At 41.5% G+C, this 23,785-nt stretch overlaps 1 protein-coding gene and 1 long non-coding RNA gene across 3 annotated transcripts in view; one reads left to right on the forward strand and one right to left on the reverse strand.

The window, feature by feature from the left end:
* Positions 1-15,768, forward strand: part of efna3b (ephrin-A3b) — a 67,722-nt gene extending 51,954 nt beyond the window's left edge. For both annotated transcript variants that reach the window (XM_087848218.1, XM_035913937.2), the window contains 4 exons: positions 1,507-1,799; positions 2,611-2,676; positions 3,627-3,704; positions 12,140-15,768. In XM_087848218.1, the coding sequence (XP_087704344.1) occupies positions 1,507-1,799; positions 2,611-2,676; positions 3,627-3,704; positions 12,140-12,258 (556 nt within the window). In that variant the 3' untranslated portion in view covers positions 12,259-15,768. The remainder of the gene's footprint in view (positions 1-1,506; positions 1,800-2,610; positions 2,677-3,626; positions 3,705-12,139) is intronic.
* LOC118455312 (uncharacterized) lies at positions 11,325-13,867 on the reverse strand. The gene is made up of 3 exons (XR_004844098.2): positions 13,804-13,867; positions 13,191-13,416; positions 11,325-12,315 (listed from the first exon to the last, which is right to left on the reverse strand). It is a non-coding gene; the product is annotated as an uncharacterized LOC118455312 (long non-coding RNA).
* Positions 15,769-23,785: the final 8,017 nt, after the last annotated feature.

The raw sequence follows: 23,785 nt of genomic DNA on the forward strand, positions 1-23,785 counted from the left end.
TTTCTGCATTTTTCTACCACTAATGCCAGAAAAAGTAAATCTCTTCTGCAGGCTATTAAGTGATGTAATGAGTGAAAGTGAGAGGGGTGGATAGGAGACGAGGCAAAAGGAGTAAAGGATGAATGTCGAACAATTAGTCTTAGGTTACTCTGAAAGAAAGAGATGAGAGAAAAATGAAGAGCTCAGAGAAAAAAGAAATTCAGGATGGATTTAAAGAGAGCGGTAAGAAGTGATGGAGAGAAGGAGACATTGAGAGCAGTGTTTCGATCTTCATTTAATAATTGAATAATAATCTCCCTGGAGACATGACCTAGAACTGGCAAAGAGGGAGCGAGGCATAGTCGGGCTGAGGATGACACACTGCTGCCCCCTTGTGATTTTATGGTGTCACCACTAGAGCGTCTGAGTGAACGAGAGCGGATGTGTGTACGCACATGCTCATCGGAGTGTGCATGATTTACAACTGCAGCCTGTCTCAGTCTCACAGATATGGGCCTGTGTCTGTGATGGGGAGAAAAAAAAGGACTTTTGGATGTCAGGAAAGAACCTATTTCACTTTGTCACAGAAACTACACACACACAGGCGCGCACACAAGCTCCCAGACACAGAATCAGACCTTATCTTCCTGTCAAGCCGAATCTTTTTTAGGGTTGACGCTGATATATGAGCTTTGGGGGGGAAGAAACGTTGCCGGGACGTTGACGGTTGACGTGAGTGCAACGTTGCGCTCAGGTTGATGTACGAGCAGTGGGGTTAGGGGACAACGCCGCGCTGACACCAGGAGAAGGAGCTGTGGCCCTGGGGCCTTGAGTCCATTCTGAAGAGCCAGCTCCGCATTCTTTGCATGCAGCAGCCCCGCAGCCACGAATACACACCCTCGCCCCCTTAAGCACACACCCGCTTACTGGTATTAATAACTCGATACCTCTGAAACAAAGATTTGTGTTACGCCCGGTGATTGTTCAAGCAGAAAGCATCCGAAAGACAAAATCCCGTGCAGCGATCTGAGATGTTACATCGCTGCTGCTGCCGTGCAGTGATGTATGTGATACTGAGTGTTGAGGAAATGCCCAAAGCATGTTTATGTTTGTGTGTGTCATCTGTGTACGAACATACTCAAAAATTAGCACTCATAATATAAAGAGTGTAAAATGTGTGTTCATCAACACCTCTGTTCAGCTTTGCAATGGCACTGATTTCAAAAAAATGATGTAAATGATGACAGAAAGTGCCAGAATTTAGATAAATAATACAACTTTTCATGCATGCACCTTTCCAAGTGGCTTTTGGCAAGATGATAAACCTCAAATTGGCCCGATTCAGCCTTTACTGTGTGATCTGTGATAAATGCTGTATATATATCAAACGCTGTATTAAAAAAGAAAAAGAAAACATTTTTTAAATGATAAATCCCGCTTGCATTAAAAAAAAAATCAAGTAATATTTATATATAGCTGTTTTGAGTGTTTAATATTCTAATCTCTGCTGCTTCTCTGCTTGTCCAGTCTGCGTAGGGAGGGCTACACAATGCAGGTGAACGTCAACGACTACCTGGACATCTACTGCCCTCATTACAACGACAGCCAGCGCATGGTGGGCACCGGAGAGCAGTACGTCCTCTACATGGTCAGCTATCGCGGTTACAGGAGCTGTGATCCCCAGATGGGCTTCAAGCGGTGGGAGTGTAACCGGCCTCACGCCCCCCACGCGCCCATAAAGTTCTCCGAGAAGTTCCAGCGCTACAGCGCCTTCTCGCTGGGCTACGAGTTCCACGTCGGCCAGGAGTATTACTACATCTGTGAGTGGAATCGAACCTGCTGTATATCTTATAAAAGACATTTCACTAATGTCGTAAATGTCTAGATATAAATATTAAAGAACAATGTTATTGAGGTCTGAGCAGCAGGTTAAAAAAAACCCTGCTTGTTATAATATTACACATATTACTTTTATCTTTGAATATTCGGCTCGATCATCCAAGTCATGTCCTCGAGTAATATGGGGATGACAAATTGCAGCCTCACATTTAATCATATCGCCCTGCAGCCGTGCAGTCTCATCCATTTTGTTGATTGCTAATCAAATTAACTTGCAGCACCTTGTGCCAACAAGCCACTGTATAAATAATGAACTTTTAGCCTGTCATAAAACAGTGCCAAAACAGATATTACGAGGCACTGACTGTATAATCGGCGCAGTACTCATTTACTCGTGTACATATTTGTGTGTATTTGTGGGTTTGGTAATATTAACGTAGGATTCTGGTAGGTAAGTGAGCAAATCTACAAGAATCATGTGCCGTCCTAACATTTTCAGACCACTGCTCTCACTGCTTCACGTGAAAAATCCAACACTAAACTATACACCACAGTGAGTCGCTTGCAATAAAACATTCAACCCACCTTCTCGAGTCATTGTTTTGTGTCGCTGATTGTCAGCCAGTTGATTAGTCAAGTAGTAGTAACATAACATCTGGCTGATTGTTTTTCTGTTTAACAAATGCATGATAATAGTGATCCAAACGGTTAATTCTGCCTATATTTAAGTACAAGCTCTGTAACAAAAGTGCACACGGCATTTCATTTATTGTGTATTATTTTGTTGTGCAGCCACGCCCACTCATCACCACGGACGCGCCTGTCTGAGACTACGAGTGTACGTCTGCTGCTCCACGGGTAAGTCTCCTGCTTTGTGTTTGGGGGGGTGATGTTTGACCTATAATGCTTGGACTTGTTCGCAGGCTTTACCTGGACCCATCTGGCCACTCTGCCCATCTGGAAAGCACCAATCGCCCAACGAACTCACACACTCTCTGCATACAGTTGCACACACAATCTAAATACAGGCTAAAACAGGCAGAGCTATTAATACTGCTGCTGAGTCTCCTGCAGCATTTTCACTCACAGCATAGCCCCCCACGTCCCAGCTCCTCTTTTTTCTCTTCTTCCCCGTCTCACTCTTCTTTCACTTTCTCTCTCTCTCTCTCCCTCTCTTTACAGCAGCAAAAAAGGGAGCAGCTTCAGCTTTGAAGGCCCTCAACCCCCTCCTGCTTCCTCTCCACTCCTCTCCCTCTCTCTTCCACCCCTCCTCCCTCTCTCCCTGTCAGAATCCATTTATTGCCGTGTGCGGTCAGTGGGTGGCTATGTATATGTAGTGTTATCCTCTCTCGCTCTCCTGCCACCCTTCAATCTCTCGACCCGCTCTCACTCACTTTCACACACACGCGCCTACACACACACACACACACATACACACACAGACTTTGATCCCTGGCCTGTCCGGTCCTTTGTAGTATTAACCTCTCCTCCCTCTTTCACCCCCACAACTCCATCACTCTCCATCCCTTTTCACACACTGACTCTCTTCAGTTTGATCTGCCTCTCCTCACATTCCCTCTTTTCCCCATCTCTCTCTATCTTTTTGTCAGGGCTTCTTGTGATATTGTGGCTTGTCAGTCGGTGTGCTGTGGGGTTTTTCAACCCTGCACCCTTGTCATGCCACTCTATTGGATGTCATGTTGGAAGTAATTAAAGTCCTCTTAGTTGGAGCAATAGTTTAACCCCTGCTCCTTTTTTTTTTCTCTACCCAGCTCAATTACTTTTCACTCTCTCTCTCACACACACAGCTTCTGATGTGGATGATGAGCCAGGGCCTACAGATGGAGTCTACACGCTTAGACCAGGCCTAAAAATTGATGAGCTTGGTGAGTAATACACACAGGAAGTTCAGGAAGTGTAAGACACATCTGTCTGTTGCAGCTCAATTCACAAAAACAGCGATAGACTCTGATTTTGATCACTTTAGTACCAAATCAAGGAAATCAGATTATTTGCCTTTTACAAAGCGTCTCATTGAAGTTAAAGCAGAGTTCAGAAATTCATAAACAAGCAACAATGTATTAGTCTGAAATATTAAGTGATTGAAAATATGGAATAACAACGTCCTATTAATGCTGCTCGCTGTATTTTCAGCAGCGGATTATTGCAAACATGGATACGACACGCTTGTATTGGATTTGCTTGCAATTTTAAAAAAAAAACGCATATGGTAGAAGATCATCAGCATTATTCTTTGAACGCGTCAGCTGGCTGACCAATGATATTGATATAGATGGCAGTGGGACTGTGCAGCATCAAAAGTGGCTAACCAAGTGAAATGATATTCAGCGCAGTTAACTTCACAGCGCCAGCTGGCTTGGCAAGCTGCTGATCCTGCTAAACAACGACATGAATATTCATTTCACACATTTCATGCCGTTTTCACCCAGATGAGCAGAGAACACAGAGTTTCTTGAAAATTTACAACAAAAAGTCTAAAATTCATTCAGAAAAGCGGGGCCTCTTTAGATATCCCGTATTCAGATAACCCCTGCCCGTTTGGAAGTGCTTCCTGTTTGTCTTTGTGTTGCTCCGATTTGGAGCTATATGAGTAAAAAGGGATCGTGTGTATAATGTGAAATCTGTTGGCAGTGATTTAAGGGAGAAGCAGAGGAGTAAATCAAAAAATGACAGACTTTGGGATCACCTGTTCATATTGTTGATTTTTAGTGTTGTGGCAACAGCATAGCAACACAGTAACAACATGCAGGTAGCTTGGCCTACCTATCCAGCAGCCGTTACACAACCAGGCATGCTGGTATCAATCATAATCCTGTCTAGCTATCACACGCTCTCCTCAAGGTATCTTGTAAAATATGGCGTTGCGTTGTTGTTAATCTCCCCGTGTGCCTGAGTGTTTGTGTGTGCGCTCGCTCGCATGCGCGCACGCGTGTAAGTCAGTTTGTTCTAATAATTGTCGTAAGAAAACTCATGACTGGCTGCGGCAAATAGCTGCAGGTCATGCGAGTTTCTGTGAGATACCGCTCCCTCGCTTCTTTTTCCTCTCATCATTCTTTCATCTTATTTCACTCTCACTCCATCTCCTTTCTCTATGCCCTCCTCATGCCTCTGCCTTTTAATTCCCATCTTCCGTTTTTCCTCCGAGAGCACAAGTAGCAATGCAGTCGAGGAGAAAGCCACCTAAACTCAGTTTATTCACCTTTTGATGTGTGAAATTGAGTTTTTCCCTCGTTTAATACTTTTCCCGCCCCGAAGCGATATTTATCTTAGGTTTTATGGTATTCATTAACACTATCACAGTGATATTAAAAAAAGTTTGAAATATTTTTATGCCAAAACAATTTTTAGAGCTAAAAATTCCCATTCGCTACTGAGCAACAATATATTACAATATGTACGATATATTCTTATCACATTTCCTCAGTACTTGGTCCTTCCTTGCTTTCTTTTCTAATACAGTAAATGCAAAACATGATCACTGCAAAATAAAATCTGTTCGCTACACATGTACAGATTTTTTATGCGAAGGAAAAGGACATTAACGATCATTTCAGCAGAAGAATATCTACATTTAATGTGTTAAACTGATAGAGACAGCTCAAGGACATGGTACTCTAGCTGTACTGTTGATAGTGAGCGGCTAACACAATAGCTGAAAAGAAATTACCCCAGCCCCTATGGGTCTTTTTCACCTGTAGTGCTGTGTTGCCAATTAAATTAATACGATAACCCAAGTGGTGTGAGAGGAAGTGAGAAGATCAGCAGGGAGCTGTGAAACGAGCTGAACACAAAGAAGTGCTACAGTTTCCTGTTCTCCTCCTTCGCTCTCAGTCCTCCTGGCTGCCGGTTAGACGTCCTCACATCGTAGTTTTAATTACTGTTACTGAAGTTTCACACAGACTGCGCAGTTCAAATCTGCCTGATTATTGTGTGTAGAAATGTTGAAATAACTCAAATGTTGTTTATTGGAACCCACCCGTGTCTTTCTCCACCCTTCTCTCCTCGCAGTTTATTTCCTGGGCACCTTCCCCTTTCAATCAATGTGGTTCCCTGAATACGGCCACTAGCATTAGATTGCATTTAGATCTCATTTACAACGCAGATGGAATGGCGCTAGCTGCTCCCCGTGCAACCGTGCGATTACTGAAGGCTTTCAGTGGGAGGACGCTCATTTTCCCACCCTGTTGGCTCAGATTACTGCATCCGATGATCAGCTCTGGCCATTAGTAGAAAAATCTGTAGCGTGTTCTTCTTAATGGGGCTTGTTGTAGCAATTACTATTCCTATGAGCACAGTGTGTTTAAGGTACTTGGCAGCAGAAGAAGGCTGGATGTCGGCAGCAGAAGACAGCACAAACAGTTACAGATCAACGTTTTCATAGCTGCAGTTTGTAAATTTTGTAAATTCTCCTTATGCTTTGGTTTCTTTTTGAGGAAAAAAGGTAGCAGGTAATCATGATGTGCCACTGCAAGGGATGTGTCAAAGTTCAGCCCACTGGGTGTTAAGATATAGCTGGCAAAGCAGAGGTGAGAGGAAAGTCAGGTGTTCAGGACCGCAGTTTGTGAGCCCTGCCGCATTACAGCACACCTGGATACAGGGGCTCAAACTCCAGGTCACCCGGTAGTTGCATCGAGGTCAAGAGCCCGTGCTCATCACAATTAAACTTATTTCGGATTGTTGTGAGGACCTTTTTCCAAAAAAAAAAAAAAAAAAAACAAAAGGTTCTGTATGTGAATGATCACACCTCTCCAATCGAACTGCCCCAAAAGGGAAAAACAACTGTTTTAGCTGGACTTAGAATGTGTGAAAGTACCTGTCACTGTTTTTAGGTCAATTTGTAGAAAGAGTTGTGAGACAGTTTGCATTCAACCAGTTTAAACGATCTCTATCTGGCAAGCTTACACGTGTGCTGTAACATGCAAACCGATTTGTGCACTTTTGTGGTGTATGGGAGAGCTGAATAACACAATTGCAACCTTTAAACACGCCTTAAATATTTGGTTTACAAAGCTAAGATTACACGAGAAAAACAGAAGCGAGATGGTCGAGTGCATTCTGGAGCAAAGTGTAACAAATAAGTAAATATTTAAAATGTGTTTTATTTATTATTTGCCCAATAACATGAATAACTCGAGCTTACCATTTATCCCTTCCAAATGTCACAGCTAATGATTCTGTTTACTTGCAGTTAGACTTGTAATTATTTGCATACATGCATGCGGTCTGCTGTCAGTTTCTTTTGAATTTCTTCAGCAATCTAACAGCTGTTTGTTTGTGGTGTTTGTTTGGACAGCCAGTGTTTGTTTAGCTAACGTTCCCTCTTTATTTTTCAGTGACCTGCCTCTGATTTAGCATGTCAAACTCTATTTACTAGTCACGGCGAGAGCTGCGCGGCTTTTGCAGACAGTTGACTATTGTCTTCGGAGGCTCTGCGAGATGTTTGTTAAATGAAGACTATGTTGAAAGACGTGTGTATGAACCAGTCAGGCGGGATCTGATGAAAGGCGCTCTTGTAACAGTCTTGGTCACAGTTTTTGTGTGTTTGTTTTTTTCTAACCTGCGTCTCTGAAGCCTCAGTACTATGTAAAAATGCAGTACTAAATCACTGCAGTGCCCCTTTAATGAGGGCTTTCTGATGCAAGAGCGCCACAAATTATAAGCTCTGAGAAGACTCAACACATCTCACAGTGTCAACAAAGTCACTCTTAAATTATTTATGCCAGGACGTTTCTACTGAATTGCATAATGCTGTAAAAGTTCTTTTTAAATTACTCAGTATTCATAAAATACAGAATAAGGTCAGATTTATACTCCCACAGTAACATAATGTAGTATAAAATGTGTATAAAAGAGGATTTAGCGCACACACTCCTTCACAAACACAGATTAGACAGACGTAATCCAGTCTAAGCTACAGTACTGTGCAAAAGTCTTGAGCTACTCTTATTTTCTTATATTTTAGAATAGAATGCCTTTATTTTTGATTATATGGGAGTGCAATGACATTTGAAGCATGTCTCTGAGTGCTACAGATAGATAGATTGCCGTTTGGACATTGATTGTCTGTAGACCTGCTCGAGTGAAGGTAGCTGGTTGTCCTCTATGTTGATTTAATGACTCTCTGAACAGCTTTCTTGTCAGCCTCAGTGCAGCTGGCATACCACACCAAGATGCCAGGCTAAGTATACTCCACCGAGCTGTGGTAGAAGGACACAAGCAGCTGTTTGGGCAGGTTTGCTCTTTGCAGTGTTTCTAAGAAGTCAAATGGCTTCTGTGTCTTCTTCACGCGAGAGGTTGTGTTTAGAGGCCGTGTGAGATGAGTGTGCCGAGGAATTTAAAGCCGGGCACTCTCTCCACAATGTTTCCACTTATGCAAAGCGGAGCAGGTTCCTCTTCATGTCTCCTAAAGCTGACGATCAACTCTATATTTGGCTTCCAAGGAGACTTTCTTGCAGTTTTTAAAAAGCTGCCGTGAGCAATAGTTCTCCAGGCTTCCTGAAAGTCTTTCAAAGTTTTTCTTTGGGCATTGGCTGATTTTTCACTAGTTTTCAGTACAGTCTTTCTGTCTGAGGGGAATGTCAGATGATTTTTATCACTGAGCTATTAATCATTCAAGCATAAAACTCAATTTATTTATTTAACTCAAGTGATGAACCAGTATTGTGTGTTGGCACATCTTTAGACACTTTATTATTAGCAGCCTGTAACAAAAACACACAATTTCCTTTCATTTCTTTATCTGAGTCTATAAAAAATGTCAAAGATAATATAGTTTGACAGAATAAAATCTCTCTTTCTGGTGTGTAGTGCTTTCTTTAAAAAAAACTGAGGAAACTGGACAAGTGGGGGACAAACAAGTGCCAGCTCTAAAATAGTATCTACACCAGCATCTGGAAATAAATGACCTGACACAGGAAAGATGCATTTAGATATTCAACTGTTCCATCTACTGTACTGAAGCTTCATCAGAAATGGCCTCAGTGGAAGAGTGGCTGTAATGAAGCCACTCTTAAAGAAGCTTAGGGAAGGGAAACAGGTAGAAAAGGCCAAATTACACAAGAATGGGACTGAAAATCAGTAGCAACAGGTCTGATGGAGTGATGAATCCAAATGAGAAATTTCTGATTTGATTTAAATTAAATACCATCTGCAAAGCATCTGATTGGCACGAGAATGATTCCAAACACACTGCCTGTGCTGCAAACACACACCTAAATAGAAAAACACACAGTGGAACACCATCAATCATGGATTGGCCTCACCAGAGCCCAGCCCTCAACATTATTGAAGCAGTGTGGGATCATCTTGACAGAGAACAGAAGAAAAGGCAGCCAACATCCAAGGAAGAGTTTTGAATGTCCTTCAAGAAGCCTGGAAAACTATTCCTGAAGAAATGACAGGAAAGCTTGTCTCAGAGAATTCAGGCTGTGTAGAAGTATAAAGGTGGTGATTTTCAAGCTCATTAGAACTGTAAAAACGTTGCTTTTGCCTTATATAATATATTTCCATTTCGGTTTACACATGTTTCAAAAATGTCTTGGCAAGTTTCCCAGGAAATATGATGGGTGGCTCAAGACTTTTGCACAACACTGTATTTCGTGACTTCCAGATTTATAGACACTGACTGAGCTTCTTAATTATTAGGTAGATGCTACTTGCTTTTTGTGCACTGTAATATGTACACGCAGACGTTTGTATGTTTAGCTCAGCGCAGCATGTCAGAAGGTCACAATGCACCTCACATGACCTCTGCACAAACAACTTGTACGCCAATAATTATACGTTTATTAACAGCAGTGGCAGACTATGAGTGTCTGTGTGTCTCTGTGTAATGGGGCGATTAGCAGAGCCACACTTTGGAACCAGTTGTACGAGATTCTCTGCCGTCTGCTGTTGGTGTCTACAAAACCACATTCCTCTGTCAGTCAGCACCAAAACAACAGTTTGAAGCCGCACAGTGTCCTGACCCCTCAGCTGCATACTCAGTTACGCCACGGTCAAAGCATTTAACCTGAGCTCCGCTGCTGCATGGACCTCATTAGACTGGCTGGCAAAGCATACCAGAGAAGCCCATCTCTAAAACCAGGTGTCAGAGAGTCATTACTCTCCTGTCTGACCCACGGAGCAGCTGGAAATATTCTGGAGATAGATACAGCGACGAGTGGAAACACTGAGAGCAGCCCTGCTTTATTTCAATGCCATCAGACCGTAAACACAATAGTTGCTAATCAGCATCAGGGACCTTCTGTACAGACAGAAAATTGTGCTCCTGTCTGGTCTCCAGTCTTATTAATCACATGACTACAGAGGGAGTGTCTGCCCCTGCGTGTGTCTCATAGGTGCAGGCTTGTAGCAAACTGTCTGCTCGGTCATGTGTTTCTCACTTTGACTAGACATCAAAGTTTGGTGTGTAGCCCTCAAGAAACCTATTTTTAGCCTGTTTCCAGGTGTAAGTGCAGGGGTATTGGGGCGATTACAGTGCATACAGTAGATTTATGTCTCAGGTATGATGGGCAATGTGTCACCTTATTAGAACAATGAATGCCGTCTGGTAACAGCTGCAGTCTTTGTGTTGTTTTTAGTGCAGACTGACCATATTTCAGTGGGAGTAAGACTGAAAGCTGCCTTTTGTTCTCTCAGCCTGTCATCATTTTTTTTGTCACATTTGAGAAAAAGTTGTGCTGTGAAACCAGATTATAGCACATTTAGGAAGCCAGATAAACGCTTTTAAATGTTCCACTGAAGGATGAGCCGAGTTTTATTTATAGAGAACGCTTCAAAGCAGCAAAAAAGTGTTGCACAACTATGCCAGCAAAACACAGGGAAAAAAGACAACTGGCCAATAGATAATCTAAACAGTAATCGCTTTATTACATTGCCTACCCAATTACATACGGGTCTCAATTCTGTCAGACAGGTAGGTCTTAAGCGAGGATTTAGAGGGGAAAATGTAGGACAGATCTGATATGAATGGGTAGTCTGTTCCGATGCTTAGAGGTGCCAGCTGAAAAAGTAGAAAACCTCTTTGTTTGTAACTTGGACTTGAAACCACCTGGAGCATCTGGTCAGATGATCTAAGTCAGGGATGGGCAACATGTCGTCTGAGACAAAGAGACAGACTTTGAACAACTGAATTCAAACATGATGCAGACTTATGCTTAGCTTTGTGGATTATGTAAGCATGGTATTCTTGTTTCAAAAATCAAGATATTTCTTTAGGAAATGTGACAGTTTTGTGTCAGTGGAGCGTACTGTAAAACAAAGCGGTCCATTTGAAGCCAGTGGTAGTCCTGGTACAGAGGCCAGGTAACTAGAGATAGCAGTTAGCTGAAAAAATGATGCTTGTTTAAAACTAAAAACACACCAACAGAAATCCTGAAAGGCTCAGTGTGTTTGGGTACTGTACCCTGTGATACTTTGCCATACAGAATAACACATCCCAGCCACGTCACCTGAGCTGAAGTCTCAATTAGTAGAGGCTCTTGCTAATATTTTATATTATCTGTTATTTTAGTGTATTATTGTGTACTCCAGCCACTTGATATTACTGGGTTGAACCTCTTTTGCCTAGAGAGCATCTATTTAACAAGGCACTGACATTTATTCATGATGTGAATCTCCTGTTCCACAACATCTCAAAGGTGCTCTACTGTATTGAGATGGATTTCAGGTTGTGATTTTGGAGTCCTTTGAGTACAATAAACTCATTTTCATGTTCATTAAACCAGTTTGAGATGATCTGATCTCTCTGACGTGGCATATTATCCTGTTGGAAGCAGCCATCAGAAGATATGGACAGTGTGGTCATAAAGGGATTGTCAGGCCAGCAGCAATATTTAGGATCACTGTGGTGTTTAAATGATGCTCATTTGATGTTAAGGAGCCCAAAATGTACAAAGAAACTACCTAATACTACTTGACCATATCTAATGTTCCTAAATGCATTTGAGTTGTCATGTGATTGGTTGATTAGATATTAGATATTATTATTAGATTAGATATTTGCATGAACAAATTGCTGAACATTTGCACCTAATAAAGTGGCATGTGGTTATAGTGGTGATAAATTGGAAAGTTGGAAAAAAAACTATCCTTAACATGGTCTAAGATCAGACAAATTTTGCGGCTAATATAAGGAGCGCTGCCGATGTTAAAGACGGCGTCTGAATGACCAAATAATAAAACCTTGGATTAAAAGTACAGAAAAATTCTCATCTGACATGTTATAATTAAGATCTCTCTGTCTCTGTCCTGTTGTTGTTGCGTTCTAATAGTTTCTCATTCTCTTTTATTTTTCAAGCTGAATTTAATCCTGTTATTCCCAAGCTGGAGAAGAGCGTCAGTGGAAGCAGCCCATCCAGGGATCGCCTTCTTCTCACCGTGACGATGCTCTTTTTGGCCGCTCTCTGCATCTCCTAGCAACGGCCATCCCATTAGCGTCACCATGCCAACTAGCCTTGGGAAGGTGTACAATATCTGAGGAGAGGATAGGAGAGGAGAGGCAAATAGAGCAGAAAGCAAGAGGAGCAAGACTTTGAAATTAGAGTTTGGAAGAATCACAATGTGTGTGTGGGGGTGGGGGGAGTGCGCGTGTCTTTGTGTGCGTGCGTGCATGTGTGTGTCTGTGTGTGTACAGCTGTGTGTTTGAGGGAGTGTGGTTTTGGCAGAGTGCAGGCACCTTCAGACACTTGGTGACACAGACTGAACCATATCTGGCATTAAAGTCAGCCTGTGCCCACAGGTGCAGGTGGGGGTAGACTGTTTGTGAGTGTGTGTTTTTCTGTTTCTGTGTGCGTGTGTGTGAATGTGTGTGTGTGTGTGCATGAGCAGGCCGAATGTTGAGCTTGTTGAATCCTGCACACCACACAAAGCATTTATTCCACAGGTGAGGTGGAGCTCAAATCCTAATAAAAAGATGAAATCCAACCACCAAACTGAAACCTATTTGAAGACTTTCCCTTGGATCTGATTGGCTGTAAGAATCCTTAAGTCTAGTTGCCATAGTTTCTTGCAACAAATAGAACTGAAATGAACTGATTCATATAGATTTCAGCGGTACTGAACTGAAATTGCCTTTTTGTTGTTCTTGTTGTTGTTTATCTTGATGCTGGGAGCTTTTCCCAGCACACAGAGGAAAAAAAAAATGGAGCCAGCTGATGAACTATGTTGGCCCCGTGTAGTCAAAGTAGCCGGTAGTTCATACACAGACAGACCCTGGGACTCCAGACCACCAGTGTTTCAGTTGCCATTTCCACTATGCTGTGTCATTCTGTGTTCACCATCAGCGCTCAGAAGGCAAAAGGACAGAAAGGGGTCATGGGAAAATACAAAGCATTTAAATGTCGACTCACCATTTTGAGGAAAAGATAGAAGAGGGGGAAAGGAACCTGAATATGTGGCATTGACAGACAGTGCAAGGGTTTGTGGACGTTAGAAGTTGCTGTGCTACTTTTCTGTCTTTTCCTTGAAGTACTCAGTTCGTCCTCTGCCAGCTCCGAGGTTAATGAAGCACACGATGGCCATCGAGCAGCCATGGATACACTCAGCAATACTACGCTCCTCACACGCGACTGCAAGCTGTTCAGAGGAGAGGAAGAGGAACCCGGAGGAGGGGACGAGAGAGGAGGAGCAGTCAATCACACGAGCATCAATAAATAGGTCCTGTCCAAGCCATGTTGGTTTAGCGGCCTGCTCTACCAACCCTGTTCTCTGTACGCCCATATGTCAGTTGCCACATTTTTGCGTTTCTGTTTGAGTGTGTTTTATGCGTGCCCGAGTGGGGAAAAAACAAAACCATCTCCAGCGTGCTGTTTGTCTGTGTTTGAGAGCGAGAGAGAGACTATTTTAAAAGGTACTAACAGCCTAAAAAATACATACATCCACATACTGTACATCTTATAAGTATGAAAACGCAAAAAAAAAAAAAAAAATCAAAACACGACTAAAGCAGCAAGTTATACATACAAACCAAGTGCTTTGGTGGGGAGGTACAGCAGTCCAAAACTCAAACAAATGTACCAGTTGGTTGCTTCAGAATAGCGTTTCCATAGCAACTAGCACCTTATTCACCATGGTTACCCTACCCTGCCAACGGATGGACTCTAGTAGGGCATGGCTTACCATAGTAGCTGATAACAATGATGAAGGTGATGTTGATTATAATGATAATAAAGAGGACTGTGAGCTGGCCGTTAGTCGATAAGGACTGACGCCACGCGGCTCGCCCACCGGTATGTGAGGCGTTCAAGTACTCGTGTAAATGTCACAACAGAACAGAATGGAATTCTAATGTATTGAAATCTGACGAGGTGAAATGTGATGTAAGCATTTTTACAAACTTGAAGCTCAGTTTTCTTTGCGGTTGTTTTCCTTTCCTTTCTTTTTTAAATTTTCAGTTTTCTTGAGTTTGCTGTGGTACATAACTGCTTATGTTGAGATGGGAAGACGGGTTTTAAAAGTTTGAAAATTGGGTTGGGTTAAGCTTTATGTAAACCTGGGCTGCACTCTGTGATTCTCTTCAACTCGTTCAACTTTAAGGTAAAGTCATGCTGCATACTATGTTTTTAACAACAACACTGGCGCGTCGCTTTATTTCCTTTAAAAGACGCTCCGGTGACTATATACATGAGTTAGGAGATAATTAGGAGCATTAGTGAACTCGTGAGAACTTTTTTAATATAATCTCTGGCTCTGGGGTATAGACTGTAAATAAAAGATGGGCACAGCAACAGTGACATCACATATTGGTTTGTGAAGTCCGGTTTTGAAGCCATTATTTTAGCCTTTTGCCAACACTGCAAGCACAGGAAAGAGGTACAGTTCAGTGGCTTAACAGACAACTACTGGCTACAGCTTCCTGGCAGTCCACATGCCTAATTATGATAACTTTAACCTTTAGAAAAGTTAAACGGATAAGTAAACTAAGCTGAACTTTAGCCTTGAAATTTTAAATAGATGTCTTGTTTAATCAGTAAGGGCCATGACATTTGAAAAATATAGGCTTGTACAAGACATGACTTCTGAGAGGAGTTACAGAGTTGCATCATGGGAATTGTAAGATCAAGTATTTTTGAGTTGAGGATTTTATAGTGTGGACAGAAAGTTGGTATTTGTTATCTGTTTTAGCTGTTCTCGTTTTCATTTTGGCCATGTGCTTTTATCTTTAAAAAATCCCAGATTTATAAAAGGGAAGTACTAAAGTGATAACCTTTTAAAATAAACTATGTCTGTTTGCTATTAATTGTATATAGATAGCATATGTTTCACTGAGGCAGAGATATATTTTGAACCTTTTTAAAGGTCTAATTTTTACCTATTTTGGCCTTTTTGGAGACCTAAATGGGTTAAAATGATCAACATGTCTAGTAAGAAAAACCTAAAAGAATGCAAGAAAGTCTAATGAAATGTCACCCTGACAAGAGATTGTGCCTGTGGAAATAAACAACCAATTAAAAGACCATGTGTGATCCAGCCCCAGGTGTACATATAGCTCATGGTGGGAGGGTGAAGGAGGAAAGGTTTGGGTTCGGGTGTCGAATGGGAGGATTGAAGAGTTTGAAAAGTTAAATCACTCTTCAAGAAGTTGCACTTAAGAACTCAGACACGCGGGCGAGAAAACATGTATGTGTGTTCATGGGTGCGTTCGTGTGTGCAAATTATTGAGAGCGAGCGAGTGAGTGAGCGACAGACTCTTTGTTTCTGATCTTTCCATGTGTGCGTATGAATGAGAAAATGTGACCGATTGTTGTCTGGCAAAACAATAAAAGCATTTACTAGTGTTGGAAACAACAATTACAATCATGTTTACCTTCGACTGGAATGACTTTAAATGAACTTGAAAATAAACTGTAAACTGAACGAACCATAACAGAGGTTATAACAATGATCATGATAACAAAATAATAAGCTTACAAATGTTACTTTTAACAAGACGTGTGTTCGCCTCTTTATTTGCTTCCCCCTGTTAATCTCCTCCCTCACCCTCCCTGCTCTCTAAGTCTTTGAGGATCTAAAAAAAACAAAATAAGCATGGAGCTAATCCAAGACAACAGATGGAGGGGTTGCAGAAAAAAGGTTTTACCTGGTATACTCAGTTCTCTGTAGATAATGTTGTTTGGGAGCTCACAGATGTGATTTTCCATATCAAAGTTGGTGTGGCAAGGCTCTCCCTCTGCAGTAATACCTTTACACACTCAGATTAGGAGAGATAAGCACTTCAATCACCAACCCAACATTTGAATGACAATGGGACAGGGCAGCAGTGTGTACCTGTATGTCTGGACCGGCTGATGGAGGGATAATGCTGCTCCTGATGTCAGAGTGCAGCCAAGCTTAAAGGCTGTGATGTTATGCAACAGGTTTCTGTCATATAGGTAAAGGTAACATATTCACCACTGAGTGACAGGACAGCACAAGGGTTGAGATAAACAGATAAGAGTTGGGGTATAGAAGGAGATGGAGATGTGAAATGCAGAGTTAGACATTTAGAAAGATGAGATTATACAGGAAGTCAAAATGTGGATATTTACAGGATATTTGAAGTACAATCAAATGCACTTAAGTGATGATTAGCAAGTTTTGGCAATTTGCAGGGCTGAAGCATTCAGGTGGTTCTTAACATAATGCCACAATCTTCCCAACAGTGGATGTCCTCTCAAATTTACCACAAGATCAGACTGCAATATTCAAGAGATTTTTTGTTTAAATTCAAGAGCTACATCTCAGACACAACAAGGCTCAGACAGCATGTTACCTAATTAAGTTCATGACAATACAGTTAGAAAAGAACTGAACAGGTGTGGCTTGTTTGGATGTTTTGCTGTGAGAAAGCCTCTTCTTTCTAAAAGAACATGTCAACGCGGCTTAGGTTTTGAAAGCTGTATCTGAACAAACCACAGGACTTCTAAGATGTTTCGCCATAATGACTAGTTTAGAGAAATCCACACACATATCAGCACAAACACATCATACTAACTGTTAAGCACGGGATTGGTGGTGGAGAGCTTGTCTTGCAGGCACAGGACCTGGGCACCTTACAGTCATTAAGTCGACCATGAACCCTACTGTATGCCAAAGTATTCTAGAGTCAAATGTGAGGCCATCTGTCTAACAGCTAACGCTTGGCTGAAATTGTATCATGCATTGGGACAATGACCCCAAGCACAGCAGCAAATTCGCAACAGAATGGCTGAAAAAGAAAAGAATCAAGGTGGTGCAATGGCCTAGTCAAAGTCCAGACTTTAACCTGATTGAAATGTGTGGCAGGACTCCAAGAGAGGTGTGCGGCGTGCGTGCAAATTAACTGAAGCAACAATGTAAAGAAAAGACGGACAAAATTCCTACGCCATGACGTGAGAGACCAATAAACTCATAGAGAAAACAAGTCCTTCAAGTCATTGCTGCTAAAGGTGATTCTACAAGCTATTAAATCATAGGGTGTTCTTAGTTTTCCACAGGACTTCAGAGACCTGTGGAACTTTTCTAATGACTTTCACATGACTGTACACCAATCCGGTATGACATTATGACCACTGACAGGTAAAGTAAATAACACTGATTATCTTTTCATCATGGCACGTGTTGGTGGGTGGGATGCATCATGGAGCAAGTGAAGATTTTGTCCTTAAAGTTGATGTGTTAGAAGCAGGAAGCATTGGCAAGTGTAAGAATTTAAGTGAGTTTGACAAAATTTAATGGCTAGACAACTGAGTCAGAGCATTTCCCAAACTGCAGCTCTTGTGGGCTGTCCCTGGCCTGCTATGGTCAGTATCTATCACAAGTGAACAATGGTGAAACAGCGTCATTGGCGTCCAACTTGATGCAAGGGGGTAAAGGCCGGCCTCTGCGGTCTTATCCAACAGGTGAGCTACTATAGTTAGAACGGCCAGAAACGTTCATGCTGGTTCTCATAGAAAGGTGTTACAATATACAGTGCATCACAGTTTGTTGCTTATGGGGCTGAATAGCTGCAGAGCAGTGAGGGTAGCCATGCTAACCCCTGTGCACCACTGAAAGCGCCAACAATGGACATGTGAGCATCATGACTGGACCATGAGGCAATGGAAGAAGGTGGGCTGGTCTGATGAATCACATCTTTTACATGGATGCGTGTGCATCGCTTACCTGGGGAACACCTGGCACCACAATGCAATATAGGAATGAGGCAAGACAGGGGAGGCAGTGTGATGCTTTGCCTAGTGATCTAGGAAACCTTGGTTTCTGCCATCCCTGTGGATGTTACTTTGACACACATCATCTACATTGTTGCAGACCACGTACACTCATTCATGGAAACAGTATTGCCTGATGCATGTGTCCTCTTTCAGCAGGATAATGCTCCCTGCCACAAAACAAAAATAGTTCAGAAATGGTTTGAGGAGCACAACAACGAGTTTAAGATGTTGACTTGGCCTCCAAATTCCCCATGGGGGTCCCACCTCACAACTTACAGGACTTTAAAGATCTGTTGTTCTTGGTACCAGATACCTTTTAGCTTGGCTGCTATTGCTGGCCAAGATCCACTCTGCAACACAAAATAGAGAGTAGCAACTATGTCTACAAGAACAGGGTTTTATTTCAAATACTTCAGGTGCTGTGAAAACTCTACGGTTATATATAATCCAGTCTGCCTGCTTTCTCTCACATAATTCCAGTCAACAAAAAGCTAAAACAAAAAACCCAAAACAAACAAACAAAAAAATGAATCTTAAAAAGAAAAACAGGATAGTATGATGATGTAGAGTGTTGGATATTCCAGGCTACCACAGGCACTTTTTCCACATCTTCACATGTGTGGGCATTTAGGTAATATGCCACTCTAAGATTTTTGCATTTCCACTACAAGGCCAGTAGGAGCTGCAGAAGGGCTCAACAATGTTTAGTATAAAAATAATTATCTGAAAGGAAATACAATCAGACACTCCTATGCTACCTCTGGCAGATCTGTAACCAAGATAAGAAGAAGCAGTTTGATTGCTTTCTTTATTATCATTGAAATCGCAAGAAAACGAGCAGCTGTCCATCCTCCTGATCTAATGTGCTCATCATTTCCATCTGGAAGCAGACACATCATCAGCCTTCTGGGAAAGGATGCAGTCAGTGATTCAGACTTCCAGCAGCATTTGAGAAGTAGGTTTGAGGGATGACTACTATGACTGACACCATTCAACAAATCATTTTCTGCCAGAATGAAGTCTGCTTTTTCAAGGAGCACACAGTTCAGAGTGTGTGATGGTCCTTTAACCCCAGTCTTTATTCACATCAGGCTATTGTTCTTCGTCATGCTCACGGATATCAAGTCTTTCTGTTCACATATCTTCATTTTAAAGATGACGCAGCCATATCTCAGTTTTGCACAAAAAAGCAAACGCTCCAAACTTCCAAGTATTAAAAACAGAGAAATATATTGAATTAAACAGCCACTCCTCACACAAACACAACTGTGACTCTTCTCATACTTCATGCTTGTCATAACGAAGGAAGCGCTTACACATCCATGCTGCAGCACCGAGTTCTGACCACTTGATGATGCTGTTCAGTCGCAGCTTTGGCGAGCAGAGGCACTGCTCCCTAATGCCCCTGACTTGTAATCCTTTACCTCAATACATAAATCCATTACAACCACAATGGGCATTGTGTAACTAGAGCTGCTGGATTAATCGCACAAATGTATGTCACTGTTATGATATAACCGTTTAGTTTTGCACACGTCACAATAGGTGAGTTCGTGGAGAAGGCTTTGCTGTGGCTTTGTAAAGGTTAAAATCAATGTGACTGCGTCTTAGTACTCGTACTATAACATATTGAGCAGTGAAAAATTATTCAAGGACTGCTCATCCAAGGATTCAGCAAATGACTGTGTAAACTCAAGGTCTTCCAGCCAAAGACTTGAAAGCAGCTTTTCTTTCTGCATTCATTTATCACAATGAGTCAGGCTGAAGAGAGCGAGAGAAAATAACCCCGACTTTCTCTGATTGTGTTTGTTTTATAGAGAAACCAACGTTATGCATGGCCAAGCTTGTAAATATGAAGCTGTTTACGATAGGCTTGTTCTACCCGTGTCTTTTGCTCTGCAGTGAAAACCTCTGACACTACAATTAAGCTGAAAAGTCTGCGCTGCATGGCTAACCTCAGGTCTTGTCTTACACTAAAGCTGTTTTCAATTTTAATGCAAATACAAAACACCGCCTCCTGTTTTTAAAACTCTTATCCTTATCTTAGCTAATGTATTCTTAACAAGCACAACACCAAAAAGCTATGAGGGGGTAAAGCAACCACTACACACTCGCCTCATTAGTTAAACCTGTTCATCTGCTCATTAACACAAATATCTAATCAGCCAGTCTCATGGCAGCAACTCGGTGCATTTAGGCATGTAGACAAGACCGAGAAGACCTGCTGAAGTTCAGAATGAGAAAGAAAAGTGATTTAAGTGACTTTGAACGTGGTATGGTTGTTCGTGCCAGATGAGCTGGTCTGTGTTTCAGAAACTGCTGATCTACTGGGATTTTCCCACATAACCATATCATAACTATTTAGTTACTAAAATAAAAAAATAACAAAAATAAAGAGGAAATAATTAATTTTAGTATTTTTTAGTTTGCTAAAAATTTAGATGCTTCCATGATGCTTTTAAAAAGCTCTGTGTTTATTGTAATACTTTTTTAAATTATTGGATCCATCCTGCCCTATATCAACAGTTTGGGCAGATGCTGGTGGTCTAATGGTGTAATAGAGTGGGTGATACTGTTTAGCACCAACTGAGCATCATGTAAACACTGCAGCCTAACTGTGTATTGCTACTGCTACTTAACATGCACATCCCTTTATGAACAGAGTGTGCCCATCTTCTGATGAATACTTCCAGAAGCATCTCAGATGTGTCTCTTGAACATAACAGTAAGTTCACTGTATTCAAATGATCTTCACAGTCACCAGAAGCCAGTCCCATAGAGCACCTTTAGATGCACTGGAACATCAAATTCATATCATGAATGCCGTCTGACAAATCTGCAGCAACTGTGTGATGCTTTCATGTTAATATGGACCAAAATTTCAGAGCAATGTTTCCAGCACCTTGTTGAATCGCTGCCATTAAGACTTAAGGGAGTTCTTCCAAGCTAAAAATGGAAAAATGCCAATAGAGTATTAAAGCTACATAATTACACTGAGCAGTGCAGTGTTTGAACCAGTGTTGGAACAGGGCGTCGAGTAGTCAATCAGAAAATGCAAGGTCCATTCATGTTTACTCACTCAGTTTATTCTTTGTGACTTTCTGAGCTTAAAAATAACTTTAGTCATTACACTGTTATCAGAACTGTTGGGCAAGGTGCTGGAATTTGTACTTTTACTTTAAGACGTGGTTTTAGCCAGACCTTCCTTCAACCCACAGAAATGACTAGAGCATATATGAAACAGACGATCCCCCTGTTGAGACACACCAACTTTCCATGTTCCCTAAGGCACGTCTGTGTGCTGATGAGTCCTGTGACTGATGCAGCCACAAGGGAAGCCCTCCTACTCTGCCTTATGGTTCCTGTTTGAATAACCTGACCCTGACAGGCCTTTCTGCCTGCATGTTAATTCAGTATTTAATGTGTTTCAGTCAGGGCTCTGACTGAACATAAGGGTGATTGCGTCAAGATGTACTGGATTACATGTTGTTTGGTGCTGATACATATGATGTGTCTGTGTATGTGTGTCTATGTGTGTGTGTGTGTGTGTGTGTGCTTAGTGATGCAGCATCTTTCCAGAACCAGCCCAGAAGGTGAAAGCTAGCTGAGTCACTGAATGCGGTGGAACCTGCAGCCAAATTCACAAAGCCGTCTCACCCACCTTTTTAATCATAACGCCTACATGGTGTTTAAACCTGGGTGTGGGTGATCAAGCAACACACCTCAGGTAAATTCTCCTACATATTAACAAAAATTCAAAAGGTTTTTCTCGTTTTTTTGTTGTTGTTTGTTTTAAATTTCAGGATAATGACATGTATTTAAGGTCTCAAACCTTCTTACACAGTTTCCATGTTAAGCAACTCTTTGACCCATTTGAGAGATGTAGTTTTATCCCTGATTACTGATGCTGATCATTTAACCTGTCTTATATGACTTGAATTAGTATGATTATTTATTTATTTATTTATTTGCAATTTCTGCTTTTTTCTCTCACATTAAATCAGCACATTTGTTTGTGAAACACTGCGTGTGATTTACATTTCAGTTGACCTTTTAACATTGATGGCAGAGTCAGGCTGTCACAAAGCATGAGATCTGAACCCAAACGCAGATTCAAAAAGACAACTAAAGGAACAAAAGACGGGCCTTTATTTCAGATGATGAAAGGTCTAAGATATAAAGTCCACTGAAAGTATATAAAAAAAAAAAAATCAAAACTGAGTGAGACATGCAGAAGACATTAAAAGATGCTGAGACCAAGACTGAGACTGAGATAGCACCATTTATACACATGAGGCCAGTTAGGAGAAGTGAACAGAGCAGGACACGCAAGTGACAATAATCAAAGACAATGAGACAGGAGGGAGGAAGTAAAATTAGACACAAGGCACTAGAGACAAAACTATCAAAATAAAACAGGAAGTGAGAACCATGATTAAATGGGGAAACAGACACATGAATAAACTTAACTGGGCAGCTGACAAAAACTAAAGATTCCACTAAAGGCTTGTAAGACTGAAGATTCAAATATATCTATATACACAGACCAATAAATAAAACTATGAATCCCAAACAACCTAAAAAAAGAAGAAGCAGAAACCACAACCAGACGTGGGAACATGACACTTGTTAACAGGTAGCCATGTGCTATTTACTTATTGGAGAAACAACAATAAGTTCTTCTGAGTAAACAGAAGAAAACTCATATATTATAATGAGTGTAACCCCTGCTGTACAAACACTGGAAAGGACAGCTTGGAGCAGCTCATTAGCACCTCTGTAAACGGCATATTTTTTGCCAACCTTATAGAAAAATTATTTTCTTTTTTCTGTCCGTTCTGAAGATTTGTTGAACAGCATGTGTCTGTAAAAACTGTAAAACTTTTCATGTTAACTTTTTTTGTCTCTTTGAATCTCTTGCGACAAAAGCTGCCCAATTCTCTGTTCTGCATTTAAAGCACTAAGATAATCATCTGATCTCACAAAGCATGATGCTAAAGGAATAACCAGAGGACATGATTTGTGGATTTTGCTTCTAAGTTCTGTTCTATAATAGGAACTTTTAGATGAATGCAACTTTAAGTTTTTCTTAGAAAACTCAGCAGCATACCCAGAATTTTAGCTCAGAGGTGAAAAGACAACCTTACTTTGTTCATCACTGAGGACGTTTCCATGGATTTCTCATGAAGCAAAAATCTTTTTTTTTCTCTGAAATACCTAGCAGTTTTGATGTGAATCGTGGAGTAATCCAGTCTCTGTAGACAGAAACTCACACACTCACATTCACTAAAAGCAATTTTGCTTTCATGCTCAAAGAGATTTGCTTTTTCTTGCTTCAACTGCTTAATCACCCTGACTAGGGTATGGATATATGTGTCCAACCATACTTAATGGCCTAATGAGATAAGGAATTGTGCGAGTTCTCTTTATCATCCTGTCTTCCTTATCTGTACATTTTCCTTTCTCCCGGTTCCTCATCTCTCGTGTGGGCGCAACATGCGCGGCCCTCCAGTCACATCACACACATGCTCTGCTGTCTCTCTGTTTTACTCATCCTCCCTCCGAGCGGCTGCTCTGATGCTGTCAGTCTCCCCCAGATTTATGCCTTTGGCATTAGTCACCGCCTAACTTGCCCCTTGTCCCCTCCTCACAAGTCCCCCTCTTCTCCAAGTTTAGCACTAATCTTCTGCTTCTAAGACAGCACCTGCACGGCCCCGACAGATGGGATGGTTATATTTACTCTGTCTCTCTGTCTGGCACACACATCAGAACAC

The sequence above is a fragment of the Neolamprologus brichardi genome, chromosome 11 (genome assembly GCF_056152115.1).
Source record: "Neolamprologus brichardi isolate AB-2024 chromosome 11, ASM5615211v1, whole genome shotgun sequence".
NCBI lineage: Eukaryota > Metazoa > Chordata > Actinopteri > Cichliformes > Cichlidae > Neolamprologus > Neolamprologus brichardi.